General features: G+C 44.3%; 1 protein-coding gene across 8 annotated transcripts in view; it reads right to left on the reverse strand.

Moving 5' to 3' along the window:
* The window catches only part of ANGPT1 (angiopoietin 1), a 749,830-nt gene that overhangs the window by 207,939 nt on the left and 525,319 nt on the right, over positions 1–16,572 (reverse strand). For all 8 annotated transcript variants that reach the window (XM_029591875.1, XM_029591876.1, XM_029591880.1 and 5 more), the window contains exon 5: positions 12,385–12,506. In XM_029591875.1, the coding sequence (XP_029447735.1) occupies positions 12,385–12,506 (122 nt within the window). The remainder of the gene's footprint in view (positions 1–12,384; positions 12,507–16,572) is intronic.

Raw genomic sequence — 16,572 nt, forward strand, 5'->3', positions numbered from 1 at the left:
GGGAAAGCTTCCTTCCATTTTAAATTGTTCATATCTGTCAGCACAGTTTTTATTCCTTTCCACTCAATCCTTCTCAACTGAAATGAATTGTTTCCTTTCAATTTCTAAAGGGAGCACAGAAAAGAGTTTTAGTGGTGAAACCTGGAACAAAGCCAAATGTGTGATTTTTCAAACCTTACAAACATTTGATTGATATGAGGAAAGGCTAAAGAAGTTAGGGCTTTTCGATTTGGAGAAGAGACAACTGAGTGGGGATATGATAGAAGTCTACAAAATCATGAAAGGTCTTGAAGTTAATGTAAATCAGTTATTTACTCTCTCAGATAATAGAAGGACCAGGGACCACTCCATGAAGTTAGCAAGTAGCTCATTTAAAACAAATCGAAGACAATTCTTTTCACTCAGCGCATAGTTAAGCTCTGGAATTCATTGCCAAAGGATGTGGTTACAGCAGTTAGTGAAACTGGGTTTAAAAAAGGTTTGGATAAGTTCCTTGAGGATAAATCCATGAACTGTTAATACGGTAATCAATAAGCAATAGTAGCTTGTGATTTATCTAATGTTTGTGTACTTGCCAGGTACTTGTGTCTTGATTGGACACTATTGGAAACAGGGTACTTGGCTTGATAGACCCTTGGTCTGACCCAGTATGACATTTCTTATGTTCTTATGATATGAAAATAAATATACTTAAGGAAAATGGCACCTTTAAATCATATTTTAAACAGGTTGAAAGAAAAGAGCTATAATATTTTTTTATTTCTATTTCTATTTCTTTGCCACCATTTTTGCCCCATAGAGGGACCCAAAGTGATTTAGATCATAAAACAAACAAACAAACAAGCAAAAAAACAACAATGCAACAAGGGCTTCTGAACTTACTCTAGGTGTTTATACATTGTCGGGCGGATTTTCAAAGCCCTGCTCGCCGGCGCGCCTATTTTCCATAGGCCGCCGGCGCGCGCAGAACCCCGGGACGCGTGTAGGTCCCGGGGTTTTCGGAAGGGGGCATGTCGGGAGCGTGTCGGGGGCGGGGATGAATGACATGGCGTTTTGGGGGCGGGGCGCGGCGTTTCGGGGTGGGCCCGGGGCATGGTTTCGGGCCGGGGCGTTCCGGGGCGTTCCGGGGGGCGTGGCCGCGCCCTCCGGAACCGCCCCCGGGTCAGGTCTCGGCGCGCCAGCAGCCCACTGGCGCGCGTGGATTTACGTCTCCCTCCGGGAGGCGTAAATCCATGGATAAAGGTAGGGGGGGTTTAGATAGGGCGGGGGGGGTGGGTTAGGTAGAGGAAGGGAGGGGAAGGTGAGGGGAGGGCGAAAGAGTGTTCCCTCCGAGGCCGCTCCGAAATCGGAGCGGCCTCGGAGGGAACGGAGGCAGGCTGCGTGGCTCGGCGCACGCCGGCTGCCCAAAATCGGCAGCCTTGCGCGCGCCGATCCAGGATTTTAGAAGATACTCGCGGCTACGCGCGTATCTTCTAAAATCCAGCGTACTTTTGTTTGCGCCTACTGCGCAAACAAAAGTACGCGATCGCACAGTTTTTCAAAATCTACCCCTGTAAATTTAGGTGCTTATTTGAAGGGTATTGAACACAGATGTTTATCAATGTTATTTTTGCTGCAAACAATACCTCTAGTGGCATATTTAGGGTGCTTCAATTTAAAAAAAAATAGCCAAGCAAAAACCTGCTACAAATTAAAAAAAAAAAAAAACAAGGGTAAGGGTGAAGAAGGAAGCCCTGCCCTGCCCTGCCCTGCCCTGCCCTGCCACATACACATATGTGTATGTGGCAGAAAGGTGGAGCTAAAGGGGGCTTAACAGGGTGTGTGGGTGCCTATGGCTGTGGTGTTTATAGTACATATAGGTATATGTGGCTGGGGATGGCAGTGTAGCATTGTGGGAGGGGTGTGTGGTTAGGAAGAAGTGACAGTGGAGTGAGGAGAATGTGTTTTGGCTAGAAGAGGCAGAGGGCGGGGATTTTTGGCTGAGGGGGGGGGTTCCTTCTTTCTCCCTTCCCTTTCTCCTCTTCACTGCCTAGCCCCCTCCCTTTCTCCTTCTCCCTTCCCTTTTTCACTGATTATCTCCTCCTTCCCCCTTACACTCCCTCCTTCTCCTCCTCCTTCCCTTCCTCTTCATTCTTTTCTTGGCCAGCAGAACTTAAAATCCTCATAGGTCTGTCTCTCTGGTGATGCCCTTTTTACTCTTGGACCAGCAGAGATAGACTTTCTTCCAGCCCATTCTGATGACCTCATCTGGCAGCTGCTCTTCTTGATTCGCAGCAGCTGGATGAGATAATAAGCGCTCTACAATGTAGGCCTATTTGTAGGCTTTCTTGGATATTTATTTATTTATTTATCTGTTTATTTATTTATTTAAAAGGTCTTCTATACAGATATTAGTGAGTACATCATATCGGTTTACAGCGAACTAGCAGAATGGAAATTACATTGAACAGGGAAAGGGGAATGGGATACAATTAACTAGAAACAAGCGAGGAAAAGAGAGAGAACATTCGCAATGGGCAACATGAGGATAAATAGCAACAAGTGGAAGGAGCGACTAATGTATAGTTATAAAAATGGCTATGTACAAGGTAAAAACAGCTATGAATAATGTTAAAGACAGAGCGATTATATACATCACGATATTTAAGAAGGAGCGATTATATACAGTGTAGAACAGAATGATGTGTACATGAGGGGTGAGGAGCAAGGGGTTGTTAAGGGATTTGGGGGAAGGCTTGTTTGAAAAGCCAAGTATTTAATAAGGATCTAAATTTCGCAGGGCATGTTTCTAGCCTGAGGTGGGTCAGTAGAGAATTCCAATGCATAGGGCCAGCAATGGAGCGGGCCCAATCACTCGTGGAGGTGAGGTGTGCCTTCTTTAAGGACGGCACTTGGAGGGTAGCTTTGTTGGAGGTTCTAGTAGTTCGATTGGAGCATGAGAAGCGGAGGGAGTTGTCAAGCCAGTTAGAGTTGTGTGAGTAAATGGCTTTGTGGATGATGGTAAGGGTTTTATAGAGGATATGGGAAGGGACCGGAAGCCAGTGGGTCTTTCAGGACGGGAGAGATATGGTCGTATTTGCGTGTATTAGAGATGGTTCTGGCTACTGCATTCTGCAGCACTTGGAGTGGTTTTTAGGAGGAATGTGGTAGGCCAAGGAGGAGGGAGTTTCAATAATCCATTTTTGAAGATAGGGTGGCCTGTATAACTGTGCGGAAGTCATTAGCATGAAGTAGAGGCTTAAGTTTCTTCATGACATTGAGTTTGTAGAATCCCTCCTTGAGGAGTGTATTGATGTGTCTTTTAAGGTTCAGTTGCTGGTCGATCTGAAACCCGAGGTTTCTGGCACAGAAACCTCGGGGCTTACACCCAGAGAGCCCCGAGGATAGAATCATCAAATCTGATTTCCACATTGGGAGGTGTTTTATCAATATTTATTTGTTTTAACCAAAATTCAGAAGCCCTGAACATAACATAATGGTAATGAAAAAATCCCCAGCACGTACTCTTATTAGAGGAAGTGACAGGCTGCATCATGGACAATAAACCCCACTAATCCCAGACCATTTCCATCCATAAACTTTAATGAAACAGAAATGCACTTAAAGCATATCCCTCTGAAATACCCTCTGGAATCTTTTGTATATAGTTTCCTTTCACATTTCTTTCATTATTTAACTATTTGCAGTTCTCAATTTCAGGGTCTCTCTGTTTCTGCCCTGTCATCATCCCCACCAAACAAAGCAAATGTTTCTCGCTTCTAATCTCGCAGCCACAGTGTTTTGAATCAGCACCTTGACTTACTGTAGTAGTGACTTCCTTTACAAATGTATTAATTAAGTCATTATATAAATTTAATTCCTGAAATTGTTATAGTTAGTCTGTTACAGTGATGTTCAATATGTTGATAGTAAGTTTTCTCCTTATGCTTATTGTTTCTACTTATTGCTCAATTCTTTATTACTGTTCTCATAAACAGCTTTTCCAGCTCTCAGTTTCCTTTCACATCAGTTGCCTCACGTGCTTGAGGTTATGAATATGCTGCCTGACAGCAGGAAACAGGGAATGGGATGAGGCATTCAGACATAAGGATAAGAATAAATCAGGTCTACAAACCCAGAAACTGCAACCAAGAAGGTCACTTCATGCACTAGCATGTGGAACTGCAAATTGGAAGTCATATTATTAAAGGGTCATTGACACCTGCTTTGTGCAGGAGCTACAAGTCCCCCTGTATGAGGCATAAGAACCCAAACTGCAACCTGACCCCCTTCAGCACAAGAGGACAAAGATCACCCAACCCATAATCTCTGACCCATCCCAGGAAGGGAATAACCACGCAATCCATAATCATTTTTTAGTTTATGTGGCATTGTAGTTCACTATTGTCTTCTTTGCTCATTATATTCCTTCCCTCCTCACAGCCTGAAATCCCAGAGCCTGCTAGGCACAAACATCATGCAACATCATGGCAGGCACATAGTGAGCTACTAACTGAGGAATGACATCAACAAAGAGCATGTGTGAACATGCCACCTATTCTGCAGGCCTCACACAAATGCACGACTGCAACAAAGTACTAAACATCCTCACATCCACACACATCAATGGGAGGTAACAGCAACAGCATGAGATATATGAGAGGGGCTCTCTGTGTGTAAGCATGAGACATCATCCAATTATATGAGTCTTATGCTTAATGTGTGAAACTTGACAAGCTTGAGTGGCCATGTAGAAACCCTATTATGGCACAAAATTTTCTATGACTAAATAAACCTCACCAACCTTGCAGCATCCAGAATATCTACCCCCACTTCCATAGAGGATTCAGAAACCCAAGAAGAAATGACTTACAGTGGACTCTGGAAGGTTAAGCCCTGGCCCACAGAGGCATTCTGTCTCACAATTGATTCCCACACAAGATGCCTTTTCTGTATTGGTAGATGAAGATGCTCCAGAAATGGAAACTGAAGCGGTATCTGAAAGGAAAGATACCCAATGCACACAGAAATCCCAAACTACTATAAAAAAAAAACATATCAAAAAGCTCCTTCTGCTGGAAAATTGTTCATTATAGGAACTAACTTGGAGATTCATTTTGAGTAACACACAATAGTTAAATGTTTTCCAGGCTCCTCAGCTGGCAGAAATGCAAAGCAGATATTCAATGTAATTCAAGAAGAACGTAAGGACTATAAAATCAATGTTATCATTCATCTGGGAATAAATGACCTCACTAGAAATAGCATCCAAGCAGTACAGAGAGATTTCCAGACTCTGGGTAAGAAGCTTGGACACATGGCAAAGATCATTGCCTTTTCAGAAGTGTTATTTGTTCACGGAAGTGGAAAAGGAAGGCCAAATCATATATACAACTTCGATACATGACTCAAGAACTGGTGTAAAGAATAAGAGTTTTGATATTTTAGAGGCTGGGGTCATTTGTTAAATAGTAAAAGCCTATATGTTAAAGATATCTCACATCTATCTGTGGCAGGGAAAAGTATTCTAAGTGAGAAATTCAGATCATATGCCATCAGATGTTTAAACCATAGGATGGAGGTGGCAGAAGGAAGCCAATGAAATCATATTGTTACCCTGACATATAAAAATATAAGAAGTGGGAGGAGAAATTAACAAAAGAAATCAGCTCTAAAGTCCACTCCTGTGCAAAAGGGCAGAAAAAGTGTCCAGAAGGAGTAGCAAGCTGAGGAGAAAAGGTGGAAAGTTATGAAAATAAATGCTCATAATCTGGGCAATAAAGTCAAAAACAATACCCAAGCAACTAAAATGCAAGAGGCACGGGGAAAGGAAAAAGTCCTGTGGGCTGTCTTTAAAAAAGTCAATGGTACTTTCATTTATGCTGGTGTGGGTTACAGGCCTCTGACTCAGACAGAAGAACTGTTACGTGTGCTGGCTGCGGCAGACCTGCGGTTCGGCCCCTTCACCTCTCTCAAGTGAATCCAGTGCCTGGTCCCTCGTCTCTGGTGGTAGTATGCCGCCGGCTCCATCTTCGGGTCACCCCTGGTGCCTCCAGCTCAGCTACAGCAATTGGTGCTCCGTGTCGGGCCTCTCCGCGTGGCCCGCAGAGAGATGCTGCTACTCAGCACCGCACCCCTCCCTAGGGGCACGCGCATGTATCACTGTGAATTAAGTAGGGCCCATGGCGGGAATCAAGCCGCGGCCCTGGATGATGACGGCAGCGGAGCTCCGGTATATAAGCCCAGGTTTCACTTCCTAGCATTGCCTTTCCAACAGATCACTTTGCTGGTCGAGTACTCGTTGCCTCCTGAGAGATTCTCCTCATTCCTGTGTTCCTGATCCTTGCTGACTCCTGTCCCTGTGTTCCTGTTCTCCAACCTACCCTCGGATTGCCTTTTCGGATCTCGACCTCTGCTTTGCCTGACCACGCTGTTGATTTTCTTCAAGCTCAGACCACTGCTTTGCCTGACCACGCCGTTGACTCGCTCCAAGCCCGGACCTCTGCTTTGCCTGACCACTCTGTTGACTCTCTCCAAGCCCGGACCTCAGCATTGCCTGACTACTACGTTGCTTCTCTCCAAACCCAGCCTCTGCATTCCCTGACTATGTTTGACTATCTCCTTGCTCAGACCTTAGCCTTGCTTGCCACTGCTTCCAGATTGCCACCAGTCCTGACTCAAGCTTGCCCTATGTCGCCACTTCAGTCTACGTTCAGGACTTGACCTATTCAGGCTTCGGCCTGTTCTTGCTCGGGTGCCCCCTGTCTGACTTTTTTTCCTTTGGTGCCTGGGTCTCCGGGACTCCTCCTCGTCCAGTACAGACTGTACTATTTCTCTGTTGCTGCCTCTGGGCTGACCTCAATCTTTCCATCGATGATGAAATACGGAGGCCCACCTAAGTCCAGCTGGCCCCGGTACCCAAAGGATCAACCTGCCGGGAACGAGGGCTGGTATTGGTGAAGTACCAGCCGGCCTCCGTCCATCAGTCCACTCCGCCTGCCGATAGTTGGGACCTGTAGGACGCTTCCTATGGGTTGCATCAACCCCACCTCGGCCCAAAGGTCCACCTCTGGCGCAACAAGAACTGGATAGAGATCTGGCTGACACATCCAAAAGATGGCAAGGAAGGGAGAGATTGTGGATTCCCTTCAAGGGCCTCTGCTCAGACAAATGGTGATGGAACCAATGAGAGTAGGAGCAATACTGGACCTTGTATTCACAAATGGAAATAGTATTTCTAATGTCCAGTACGTGAACTTCTGAGAACCAGTGGCTGTCAGATGGTATGGTTTCATATGGCAGCTAACACAAAGAGAAGACACAGGAAGACCAACGTTCTGGATTTCAAAAATACAGATTTTGGTAAAATGGGGATGTACTATTATGAGGAGATAAAAGATTGGGAGAAGATTTATTTATTTATTTATTTTATTTTTAATTTTTATATACCGAGGTTCTTGTATCAAGTACAAATCACTCCGGTTTACATAAAACACTGAGATGCCCAAAAAAAGCGAGGGGCTTTACATATAACAATAGAACAGAGAACAAATTGAACAAAGAATATTATAGTTACAAGAAACGTTTGAACTCGGTATCATAGTATGGTAACAAATAAAACAATAAGTATCATAGTATGGAAGCAAATAAAACAAAAAAATGCACAGTATATATAATAAAGTATATATTATATACAATAAAGTATGTATAAACACAGTATATACAATAAAGCACAGTATCTTAATGGGGAACACGGGGACGGGTTGACGTGAATGACTGCTGAATATATGGTACGCGAGTATGTGAGCAGCTAGGCAGCATTAAGTGACTGGGAAGGCTTGGCGGAAGAGCCAGGTTTTCATTTGTTTTTTTTAACTCCTGATGACTCGGTTCAAGTCTAAGATCTGGGGGGAGCATGTTCCATTGGTGGGGGCCTGCTGAATATAGTGCTCGTTTCCTAAGTAATGTTTTTGCTGGCGGGGCATACAGTGTGCCTTTGTAAGCGCTTCTGATGGGTCTGGAAGATATATGAGGTTGAAGTTGTGTGCTTAACCTGATGGGCGCGAGTTTGTGAGTCGCTTTATGTACGATTGTAAGAACTTTGAAGAGGATCCTATGTTTGGATAGAGATGGGTGAAGTAGAATAACTGGTCCAATTTAAAAGGAGCTCAAATAAAGGCAATTAATTTTTATGTAACAAAAGTAAATAAAAGGAAAAGGAAACTGATATGGTTCACCAAAGAGGTGGATAAAAAAATAAAGGCAAAAAGAACAAAGCAACTCATAAGAAAGGAAGAAAGGAAGGAATATCTGGAGAAAGAGAAAGAAATGAGGAAAGAACAGGATAATAAAACCTTAAGTAGAAGAAAGTATTGTGAAAGTGGCAAAGCGAGGTGACAAAACCTTTTTCGGAGAAAAGAGAAAAGCCAGTGGTGGTATTGTAAGTAGACAAGGATCAATTTGTGGAGAAAGACATAGAAATAGCAAAATATTAAACAAATATTTAAGTTCAGTGTTCACTAAAAAAGACTAAGGAGAAGGACCTTTGCTGGTTGGCATGAATTCAGATGAGTGTGAGATAGATACAACCCCATTTATAGAGGAGAATGTTTGGGTGGGACTAGAAAAACTGAAACTGGAGTACACCATGGGGCCAAATGACATACATCCAAGGATACTAAGGGAGCTAAGAAAGGTGCTGGGAGGTCCACTGACAGACCTATTCTATAGATACTTGGAGACGGGAGTGGTACTGCAAGATTGGAGAAGGGTGGTTGTAGGCCCACCTCACAAAAGTGATAGCAGAGGAGATTGGAAACTACAGGCTGGTTAGCCTGCCCTCAAGCTATGGGAAAATTAATGTAGACTCTGCTGGAGGAAAGGACAGCGAACTAGCTATAATTGGTTGCAAGATCTGAGGCAACATAGTTTTACCAGAGGAAGGTTGTTTCAAATTAACCTGGTTGGTTTTTTTGTGGGGTGACTAAAAAATTAAATCTAGGAAATAGCACTTGAGCTTTACTTGGAATTCAGAAAAGGAGGTTCATGAATAAAACGAGAAGCTTGGCAGTGGCTCCCAAAGTGGTAGAGGATTACAAATTGGTCAGCTGACAGATGGCTTAATTATAGTAGAGAGAGTGTGAAGAAAGTTTAATGTCCTCAAAAAAATTGAAAGAGAGTTAAAGCATAACTTCAAAACCTTTATTCGTGAGGAACTCCAAATTCAAAAGATGACAGATGGCAACATGTAATGGTAAATGAAACTTAATCTAAAGGAAGAACAGTGATAAGTTGAGTGCCTCAACAGTTGGTTCTGGGAACTGTTCTGTCTAGAGCTTTGTGAACAATATTGTGGAGAAGTCAGAAGAAAATGTTAGTCAATAGAACATTACAGTAGGGAATATTATTTCTACTTATAAAGGATAGTTACTTTTTGGTTGGAATAAGATTTAACTATGAAGATTTAGATGCAACACAGGAAAAAAGCAACTAATTTGGTCCGGCAGAGTGCATGCACATATTTAGAAATCAAAGTGACAGTCAAGGAATTGTGTCAGTCTGTTAGGCTATACATTCCTCGCATCAATCAGGTGTGTCTAGCAAGGCGGTGGCAGTTGGGGTTGCAAACAGGACTTAGGACTTCTGGCTAACACTATTGGGGTTCTTTGAATACAGCAGAATTCTGCTGCATGTATTGTGACAAACAGCAAAATCGGGGAACATATTACATCACCCTAGTATAGAGTCCATCAAGCTAGGGTGAGATAACATAGTACAAAATTTCATCTTTTTGAGACTTTTCTCACTCCAAATGATGTCAAATCTTCACCAAGGTGTACTGTGCTGTTCATACATCTCATTCTACATGCAAAACTGGCCCCTAAACCCTAAACCACCACCAACATCTCACCTTGACCTAATAGATGTCCCTCCTATAGAGATATAAATACTGAACTACTATAAGGGCCTTGTAGATTCTCTCTCTCTCTCTCTCTCTCTCTCTCTCTCTCTCTCTCTCTCTCTCTCTCTCTCTCTCACCACATGGTGTGAAAATTGTAAAATGTCCATAAACACACCCCTTTTTCTTAATGCAGCTGTTATCAATGTGTTATTAACACTTTTTAATGAATCTAGGGGTAAAAGAGGTATTGCTGTAGCTATAATGCATATATTAGGAAAGTTATTTTTACCTATAACCTTCACCTTGCTTGCTATCTTCTGATTCCCTGCTTTCTACCTTGTTGCCTCTTATTTTGTTTATTTATATTCCACCTTTCAGACACCTCAAAATAGATTACATTCAGATACTGTAGGTATTCCCCAGAGAACTTACATTCTGGGACAATAACTTTCAAAGTGGTTTGTGGGTACACATGTGCACATGTTCCCCGGCCTGTGCCCAAGAACATACTGATTTTATAACATACGCGCATATATGTGTGCATATTATAAAATAGCTTAGCCGCACACACAAGTGCACCTAATTTTAAGTGAATGTGCACTTGTGCGTGCAAAAGCCATTTATACTGTGCAAGTGGGAACATATTGAAAGGGAAGTGTGCCAACGCAATTGCTTTGTTTTTACCAGTTCCTCCCCAGTTCGCCCAGTTAACTGATAGGTCTTCAACCACCCCTGGTTTTATAGCCAGTACACCCCCCAGTTACCCCCAGAGTCTTTATACCCTTCAGAGATGTCTCAATATATATTTTTTAAATTTACACACCATCTATAGCAGAAGTAAAGTTACGCGGCAGGGGACCTCAGCACACGTCAGATCACATAAGTATTTGCGCACAAATTTTTGATTCAGGTATCAAAATGCCCCCATGTACCACCCATGCCCGGCCCAGACCACACCTGTGCCCTGCCCCTTTTTGAGAAGTTCCGAGATGAGCGTGCTGCAGCATGTACACACATATCTGGGTGGCTTTTAATATCCACTCAGTAAGCACGAGACTAACATATTTGTAAATCCCCTAATTAATGTACGTGTTGGGCTTTTAAAATTCACCTTTGGGTTTGTACCTGAGGCAATGGAAGGTAAAGTGACTTTCCCAAGCTATTTTTAAAGTTATCCTCTCTGACTTTTTCCAGTTGTTTTGTCTATTTTGAATGTAAAGCATGATAAAGCATATGCTATTGCTCATCCATGTAATACAACAAAGGAGGATAAACAGAAGTAAGGTGAACTTCAATTCTTATGTCACCAAATGAATATAGAGTACAATCAAAATAGTGAAAGCTAATTTTATTTTTCAACATCTGCCTGAGTTCCCCAGATTCCATGGACTCATTGCTTAACAGCCACAAGGAGTCTGGGATTTCTTGCTGAGAGAGATCCGGTAGACTCTTGGAAGTCCTGCAGGGGATGAATTCCTGAGAAGAGGAGAAGTGATTTTGGAGAATACCAGTGGCACCCATCCGGTGTTAACTCTTACAATACCACCTAGATATTGAGGAGTGAGGAGGTACTCTCCAGGTATCATCAAGGACTGCGAGGAGAATGTATAAGAAGTAAGAAGTAATTTCAAGTACAGCAGGATAAAGGTATGAGATCTGGGACTTTAATCTATGACACTTAAATTGGACTTAAGAGCCCTATCCACTGAATCTTTGGGAGGGAGCTTTAAAACTACATCAACAATTCAAAACAATCAATAATGTCAGCACAAATTAATGTTATCAAGGCAAAGATTTACTGGATAAGATCTACAGTATAAATGAGCTGTGTTGAATAAGAAATTGTAAATGAATACGTTCACCAATTTTCCATCATTAATCAGTAAAGTTAGGTTGTAAATCACTTTAAGCATCCAGCATCCAGTGTACAAGAGACTTTACTGCTTAAATATAAATTGAACAATGCTCAGGGCCTTGATTAATTTCTGCCCCCCTCCCCTCCCCCATACCTGCACAAGGGACATTCTGGACATAGAAGTTCTTAATAAAAGTAAGGACAATTTGAACCATCAGAAACACTATAAGGAGGTTTGTTCATTTATCAAACAGTACTGGTTGATAATTTTGCCTCTGCCTTGGAATTTCCCAATGCCTCTTTAATTAACTAATTAATTGATTAATTAATTAATTAACTCCTTCAATAATATATAACTTGCTCATCTTGTTGCAGTGTAGGGTAAGTCAGTGCTACTGCTGACATGATTAGCACTAGCTTGATGCCCTTCAGCATCCACCATGCAGTACTGTCTTTCTTCCCTAGCAACCAGTACTACTGATGTTTGAATCTTGGGAGAATAAAAGTGTTTAACAGGGGACCACTAACTAGAAAAGCCAAACTAGAACTATGAGTAAACAAGTCTTCAGACTTCTAAGTAAGCTGTGCAATTTATTGTTTAATAAATGAAGAAAAATACGATATCAAAAGATGTACTGAATTTCTTTACCTTTTTCGGTTCTGACACATTATTAATGTAAATCGTGTAGACCCCACTTTTGTTAAAACCAGCTTGATACAGATCGCCACAGTCTCTGAAAGAATCTTCTCTTTTTGCATTCTTTAGTAAAACTGTAAATCAAATGACAGAGCAAGTCACAAGGCAAGGTTAGGACTTGTTCTACTGCACCTAGGAAAAAACCTTTTACACAACAGTGTCAGTTACCTGCTAAACCTTATTTCTTTAGGCAGCATTAGAGTGTCACAGCTTAAAACAATGTATTACAACTCTATATTTAACTTTGCAAAGATATTACCTTAAAAGAGACCAAAAGCCTTTGATTCAGTTTAACTGGCTATTCAAAATAATCTTGAGCAATATTGTGTAACTACAGAAATAGAAAACTTTAAATGACACAAGAAAAAGATATAGATAGGGTAGCACTAAAATCAGCGCTATGCAAGGTGGCAGGCTCAGGAGAAATAGGAAAAAATGTAAGGAGGGCCCTTGAGGAAGAGGCTTGAAAGAAAGAAGCAGCAGCATGGAGGAGCTTGTGATGTTGCAAGGCAATAACAATTTTGTGCTGCTCTACAGATAAATGAAGAGCTTCCCTTATCAATGCTGCATATTTAGCACATTCCACAGGCAAAAAATAACAAATAAGCAGGGCAAGCTCACATTACTATATCGACATTACAATGTCTGGCATGTTGATGAATACATTTAAAAAACTGAATAATGGGAAAAAATAAGAAAGATATTTAATTAACACAAGAACATAAGAACATAAGAAATTGCCATGCTGGGTCAGACCAAGGGTCTATCAAGCCCAGCATCCTGTTTCCAACATCTTCCCTAGAAATCTTTTATTATTTCCCTACAAATTCTATGACTGTTCGGTGCTAGTGGACTTTCACATGCAAAGAAAACTACATTATAAGCATTTAGGCATTGAAAACCGCCGGAGTGTACTACCTGCTCATTTCTCAGTACTTCATATTTAATAATTTAAACATTGCATGACAAAGGGCTTGATTCACTAAGGGGTCCACTTTGAAAGGGTTTAGATGCATAACTTAGGGAGTGAAGACCTTAAGTTGGCCCCTTTGAAAACTGACCAGCGGCTGAGTCACTTGGGCCGATTCACTAGGCACTAGGGGTGTGCATTCGGATTGACCGCATTAGTAAAACGCAACTCATATTTTTTTTTTACTTAAAAAATTGATTCGACATAAACGATCGGATTTCCCACATATCGAACATAGATATGTTCGATATGTGGGAAATCGCGATTGTTGAGCCAAAATAAAAATATAAACCCCCTCACCCTCCTTAATCCCCCCCCCCCCCGACTTACCACAACTCCCTGGTGATGGAGCGAGGAGTGAGGACGCCATTTCTGCAATCCTTGGCGAGAAGCATGTGACGTCGGCGGCATGTCGAGTGACGCCGGCGTCACGTGATTCCCGGCTCGTTCGCGCCGGACGGCTCGTTCGGCCCAAAAGAACTTTTGGCCAGCTTGGGGGGGCCTCCTGACCCCCTCAAGCTGGCCAAAAGTTCTTTTTGGGCCGAACGAGCCGTCCGGCGCAAACGAGCCGGGAATCACGTGGCGCCGCGTCACTCAGACGCGACGTCACGTGATTCCCGGCAAGTTCGCGCCGGACGGCTGGTTCGGCGCGAACAAGCCGGGAATCACGTGACGCCGACGTCACGTGATTCCCGGCAAGTTCGCGCCGGACGGCTCGTTCGGCCCAAAAAGAACTTTTGGCCAGCTTGAGGGGGTCAGGAGGCCCCCCCAAGCTGGCCAAAAGTTCTTTTTGGGCTGAACGAGCCGTCCGGCGCGAACTTGCCGGGAATCACGTGACGTCGCGTCTGAGTGACGCGGCGCCACGTGATTCCCAGCTCGTTCGCGCCGGACGGCTCGTTCGGCCCAAAAAGAACTTTTGGCCAGCTTGGGGGGGTCAGGAGGCCCCCCCAAGCTGGCCAAAAGTTCTTTTTGGGCCGAACGAGCCGTCAGGCGCGAACGAGCCGGGAATCACGTGACGCCGCGTCACTCGACGTGCCACCGACGTCACATGCTTCTCGCCAAGGATTGCAGAAATGACGTCCTCACTCCTCGCTCGATCACCAGGGAGTTGTGGTAAGTCTGGGGGGGGGATTAAGGAGGGTGAGGGGGTTTAATTTTTTTTTTTGCACATATGTACATATACCCAACTCATTGGATTTTTTTTATGTCCATATTGGCCGCAAGTGGGACCCCCTTTCGGACATAAAAAATATGAACATAAAATTTTGCTCTGCACATCCCTACTAGGCACCTGAGTTTAGGTGGCCAGAGGGGTGGAGTAAGTGGAGGAAAAATGTTGATAGCAAGCACTGCTTTTCAGTGTTCAGCACATAATATGAGTACCTAAATCTAGATAAGTTTATACCAGACCTGGGCAAGGGGCGGCCCGCGGGCTGAATCCGGCCCGCCTACGGTCTGTGACAGGCCCGCCCACTGCTGAGAGCAGACGGAGAATGAGGCACGCTGCCTTCCCTCTGCAAGGGAAGGCAGAATGCCTCATTCTCCGCTCCCTCGCTCCCCGATTGGCCGGCCAATCGGGGAGCGAGGGAGCGGAGAATGAACTGTTTTTTTTACAGCGTTCGGTGGGGGGGGAGGGAGTGACTCGAGCGAAGACACGCTGCCCGATTGGCCGGTGCTGGGCAAGCCTTGCCCAGCACCGGCCAATCGGGCAGCGTGTCTTCGCTCGAGTTTCTTTCCTACCTACCTACCAGTTCCGCCTTTCGTGGTCTTTTTCAGGGGTCCCCAACCACCGGTCCGCGGCGCGCGCTCCCAGTCTCTCCCGCTGCCGTTGCCGCTGGGCTGTCAGCACGTTCAAGCCCAGCGGGAACGGCAGCAGTGTTAGAAGCTGTGGCACCCGCGGCTGGCCTTTTCTTCTTCCCGCGCCTGCACCCCCCCTCCCGTGACCCGGAACAGGAAGTGATACACAGAGCGGTGCGCGGGAAGGAGAAAGAGCCGTGCTGCGTCGGCTGCAGCATCGGTCCCCAAGCAATTGAAGCAGCCAGTAATCGAGAAAGGAGTCAGCAGCATGAGCCTCCTGCGGCCGATGGGATTCTTCTTTCTTGGCCTTCGGGGGCTGCTGCAGCTCCCATTTGTGCTCCGGTGGGGGGGAGAGGAAGTGAGAAAGAGAGAGAAGCAGCCAGCCAGCCTGTGTGTGATTGACTGGTCAGAGAGCTGATGTGTGTGTGTATGTGAGAAACAATGAAAGTGATTGCTCAGGGAGATGACTGATGTGTATGTGAAAGTGTGAGACATTAGTCAGGGAGGTGACTGATGTGTGTGTGTGTGAGAGAGAAAAAGCATGGAAGTGAGAAGTCTGGGTATGTGGGAAAGCATGAGCGTAAGAAGCCTGGTGTTGTGGGAGTGAGAAACCTGGGTGAGTGTGCATGCATGAGAGAGAGAGACTGCTTGGTAAGGTGACGGTGTGTGTGAGAGAAAAAGACTGGTGTGTGTGAATGTGAGAGAATGTGATTCAGGGAATGAGAAGCCTGTGCACGTGGAGAGTGAGCATGGAAATGAGAGAGACTGGTGTGTGTGTAACAGAGAGAAAGTGATTATGGGAATGAGAAGCCTGTGCATGTGAAGAGAGTGAGCATGAGAGTGAGAAACCTGGGTGTGTGTGAGACAGCATGGGAGTGGGAAGCCTGTGTGTGTGTGTGTGTGTGTGCATGCATGAGAGCAAGAGACTGGTTGGTAAGGTGACTGTGTGTGTGAGAGAAAGAGACTGGTGTGTGTGAATGTGAGAGAAAGAATGTGATTCAGAGAATGAGAAGCCTGTGCAGTGGAGAGCGAGCATGGAAATGAGAGAGAGACTGGTGTGTGTGTAACAGAGAGAAAGTGATTATGGGAATGAGAAGCCTGTGCATGTGAAGAGAGTGAGCATGAGAGTGAGAAACCTGGGTGTGTGTGAGACAGCATGGGAGGGAGAAGCCTGTATATCTGAAAGAGAACTTGGGAGTGGGAAGCCTGTGTGTGTGTGTATGCATGAGTGAGATCAGGTGACTGGTGTGTGTGTGTGTGAGAGAGAGAGAGAGAGAAATAAAGTGATTATGGGAATGAGAAGCCTGTGCATGTGAAGAGTGAGCATGTGAGTGAGAAACCTGGGTGTGTGTGAGACACATCATGGGAGGGAG

This window comes from Rhinatrema bivittatum, chromosome 2 (genome assembly GCF_901001135.1).
Source record: "Rhinatrema bivittatum chromosome 2, aRhiBiv1.1, whole genome shotgun sequence".
Taxonomy (NCBI): domain Eukaryota; kingdom Metazoa; phylum Chordata; class Amphibia; order Gymnophiona; family Rhinatrematidae; genus Rhinatrema; species Rhinatrema bivittatum.